Source organism: Notothenia coriiceps, unplaced genomic scaffold (genome assembly GCF_000735185.1).
Source record: "Notothenia coriiceps isolate Sejong01 unplaced genomic scaffold, NC01 NC01_scaffold00022837, whole genome shotgun sequence".
NCBI lineage: Eukaryota > Metazoa > Chordata > Actinopteri > Perciformes > Nototheniidae > Notothenia > Notothenia coriiceps.
Window position 1 is genome coordinate 85,496 of NW_011355538.1, and position 4,202 is coordinate 89,697.

The window sequence follows — 4,202 nt, forward strand, 5'->3', positions numbered from 1 at the left end:
AACAGTCTCTGATCCTCAACAGACTTCATGCAATGCTTCATCGGATGCATATATTAGATAATAATCTCTATCTCACTCCTAAACATCTACTTTCAGCATGGATAAATAGTTCATAAAATACATCCATTGTTTGTTCTATATGCTTCTTGAAATCCTAAAAAACACAGTTTCTCTAGAACAGATTACAAATCGCCAGAAAATGGTACAAACAAGTGGCAACATGTGTGACGAAGGTGATGCGCTGGGCTATAACATGCAATCAAAAGTGAAACTTAAGCTCGCTCCATTGGGGAGATATTCCCGCGAGAGTGGAATGACAAGGACAACTTTGTGCAGTCAGTGCAGATGACAATAAGGAAAAGGGTAGATGAAGAGTATCCTTACATTATTTATGACAAAGGACACAAAGGGAATAAGTGAGCGTGTGTGTGTGTGTGTGTGTGTGTGTGTGTGTGTGTGTGTGTGTGTGTGTGTGTGTGTAAGGTGAGTTTGAGGTTAGTTGTGATTCCACAGAGGAGCTGTTGTCAGCAAACCTGACTCCTTTAGACTGCTGCAGTCTGCACGTCCACCCACGCACACACAAATAAATTACCACATACACATGTCAGCATCCACGTATTTTACTTAACACACACACACTTCAAGCTTTCCATCACACACATACACCTATGCATCATCTCATAAAAACACCACTTTGGGCTGCTTCTGACGGGCTTCATATTAATGCCAAGAAACTCTCAGAGCAGTACTGCACAGTTTTGCATTCAAACAACTCAAACCAACATGTATAATAAGTTGATTGTTTCCAGTTTCTGTACACTTAGGACAATTAATGACCCGTGAAATGTCCTTTACTAATTTTTCTTTAATTACCCAAAAGACGTTTGACCATCTGATAAAAGATGTATTTTGTTTAGTTGACTCAACAAACCCCCCTCAGCTCCTCTCTCTGCTTTCTCAACCCTATAATTATTCATTCCTCTTGCAGAGTCATGAGGAGCTGGAGCAGCATCGCAGATAGCTTGCTCTTACAGTATTCGTTGGCACTGCCTGAGGAAGCATGTAAACAAAGTGTGTGCATGTATAAGATGGTGTTAGAAGTTATTGCGGTTTCTGGTGCCAAATCAAATTTCAGTTCATAAGTGAAATATATAAATATTGTCCAGCTATTTATCTGTGGATTATTTCCACCATTGAAATGTCAAACTAAATAATGACATTTTCCACAACTTCTGAGACAAAAAGGCTGCTTCTTACATACAAAAGAAACGTTAATTGCAATCCTAAAATAAATCCTTACAATTGAGGACATGGCCATCAGCAATAATTCACTTCTCAAATTGACATATTTGGACATAAAATGTAAAAATGTATTACTAGGAACTCCTTATGGCGATCAGTAATGTTAAGAATGTACACAAAGACAGCCAACATTGTTTTGCACCTCTACGTAACAATAAGGCTGACACGTTCCTCCCTCCCAGACCCCCTTCTGCGTACTTAAGATTTCATAACACAATATCAGCTGTTAATAATTCTATGCCTCTTTTCTCATTAACTGCTCTGTCTCTATTCCTGTACAAGACAACACACCCTTTATTCTCTTTCATCTGCCATTCATCAAAACAATGAGCAAAACAACAACAACAACAACAAGTTCCCTCCATTCTTCAATTCACCAAAACCATTACATCACTTGATTGACTGATTCACCAAATTCATTCATTATTGTAGCTTTCCCCCTGATCATTAAACTGTCAATCAATCCAAGTCATTCATCCAGTGTCTTGCCCTTTCCCTCTCTTTCACCCTGCTCATTCATTCACTTATCTATCATCCAACCACATATTTGCTTTCACCTCCATCAGTTCATCCACGCAATGATTTATGCCAGTTAGACAAGAGGAGTTACAAAACCCCGATGTTTACCTCTGCAGCAGAATGTCACAGGCCATTCTCATTTCGCCAGCTGTTTTCTCTGTCCCTTTTGTTTTGTTTCAGATTCTTCCTGAAGGTTTTTCAGGCTGAAGGCCGTCTCTTCTGCCTGTAGGCTGTTTGGTTTTCTCCTGCCCAGGCACTGTAGGTTATTAAAGTCTGTTTTTTTGTTTTTCAGACCCAGCAGAGAATGGGCTTGACTTTTTTTTTAACCAAACTTTTTAATCCAGCTGTTCGCTCTCCTCAGTCTCTCCTGCAGATTTATCCTCTGTCAGTATCGGGCCGGCCTGGTATCCAGCGGGTCGGTTATCTCAGTTGAGCACTTTGAGGAGTCAGAGCCTGGGTGCATAATGCGGCGTCCTCTAAACCGATGTGTGTGTGTGTGTTTCTGAATGAGTGTGTGTTAGTGAGGTAGTCTCAGTCTGCACTGTCTGAAGAAGTGCTGCAGTAAACATCCACAGCTCTGCTCAAATATATGAGCTTCTGATGTAACCAGGCAACAACCCCCCGGGAGGACCAATGGGAGGGGAGGGGCTGAAGTTGGGAGCCAATCGTAAAAAGGGAAAGACTTCTGCGAGCCAATCAGGAAGCAAAGAGGGAGGGAGCTGGATTTTTTTTTGGTCCACTGGGCTGTGTAATACAGGAACACACACACTGGGACACAATGCACATAATCACAGAGACACACACCAGTGTACTTCATGCCATTCTGTCACTCTACATGAGCGTTTTGTAATAACAGCTTCTCAGATAAATATAGCCATCATTATATTTAACAAATTATTTATCACAAAGGGATGTGGATGAGTCACAGTGAGAGAGCTGAGCAGAGTATAAAGGGAAACTAAGGGAGAAATATGAACCCAAAAAGTGGGGAGGTAAGAAAGAAAACAGAGAAAAGGCTACAGAAAGAGGAGGGCGAGGGCTATTCAAATGTATCCGATGCTTTTCTACTGCAAATATCGACGGAAAGATAATCACCAACTATTTTGGTATTATTTTATATTAGTTATTAATAGTTTAGGTGATTTTTCAGCTTTCAAAATATGGGCCTTTTATAGCTTTTCTCTGTTTTACATCATATTAAACTAAATATCTTTGAGTTTTTTTACATCATTTTGGACACCCAGAAACTAAGATGTGCCTTTTCTCTATTTTCTGACATACACCAACAATTATAAGTCTAGGAAATGACGGGCAGGCATTAGATAACGTCACTTTTTGTCCTCATGATGTTTCTGTGTATCAAATGTGTTTCCAGTAGGACGAGACTTCAGGTCAACTTTGTTCGAATTTCATTAAGAAACAATATCAGACTGGAGATTACACAGGTTTCTACCACGCACTAAAAAGAGATGCCAAGCAAATAGGGCTTTGATAAAATACTAATTTGAAGCTTTATCATACGAGGAAAGATAAAGACAACGATAATAACTTGATAATGCTTGATAAACTGTTCCAATCTAAACAATATTACGTCTTTAATCTGTGTTACTAGCCGCTTCAAAAGGAGCTGCTTTGAAGTCCGTTCTGTCAGAATAAATTGCATTATCCACTTCTTAAATTCAAGTCATGGCTTTGAGAGATGTTTGCACATGTTTGTGAGAGACTTCTGAGAGATTTATTAAGAGCAGTTAAAGGTGGTAATTTTGGAGAAACCAGCTCGAGTGCCCTAGAATTTGAAAATACACAGCCGGAAGAAATCTGCTATTTCCTTACAGAGCCCCTCTTCCAACACACACGAACGTGCACATGACCAATGAGGGCACGAGATAAGTTTGTGGACAGATGCAAGGCTGACAGGCAGGTAGGCCATCCAGTTATTTTAGCCGGGCCGGCTCAGATGATTGGTCGTGCTTTTTACAGTACTACGGCTTCCACAGATGACATCTTTTTATGGATTTTTTGTCAAAGCACTTCAGATATTCATTGCTATCGGGATGTTAAGAGCATTCCATGGAATATAACAAAAAGTTAACTACCCCACCTTTAAAGTGCCTGCGTTCCACAAAACGACCTGTTAAAAGTCAGGACTACATTATGTTGAAAGAATATTTGAACAGTAAACACACATTGTAAAAAGGATAAAACTTCTGAGTAATGGTCAATATCACATAAAATAATGAGTCAAAATAATAACAAAAGAGAAGGCACACAACGGCTCTGGCTCACAGCAAAATCTTGTGATAATGTTTCAGCAAAACATACCAAAAAAAACGACACCTACTGGTACTTCAATGGGTTTACATTAAACCCTTATACTTTCA

At 39.6% G+C, this 4,202-nt stretch overlaps 1 protein-coding gene across 3 annotated transcripts in view; it reads right to left on the reverse strand.

Moving 5' to 3' along the window:
* Positions 1 to 2,366, reverse strand: part of LOC104954101 (protein FAM13B-like) — a 29,246-nt gene extending 26,880 nt beyond the window's left edge. Inside the window, exon 1 of one of the 3 annotated variants that reach the window (XM_010781153.1) lies at positions 1,930 to 2,366. In XM_010781153.1, coding sequence (XP_010779455.1) covers positions 1,930 to 1,961 — 32 coding nt within the window. In that variant the 5' untranslated portion in view covers positions 1,962 to 2,366. The remainder of the gene's footprint in view (positions 1 to 1,929) is intronic. The other 2 variants (XM_010781154.1, XM_010781156.1) reach the window with 2 other exon arrangements.
* Positions 2,367 to 4,202: the final 1,836 nt, after the last annotated feature.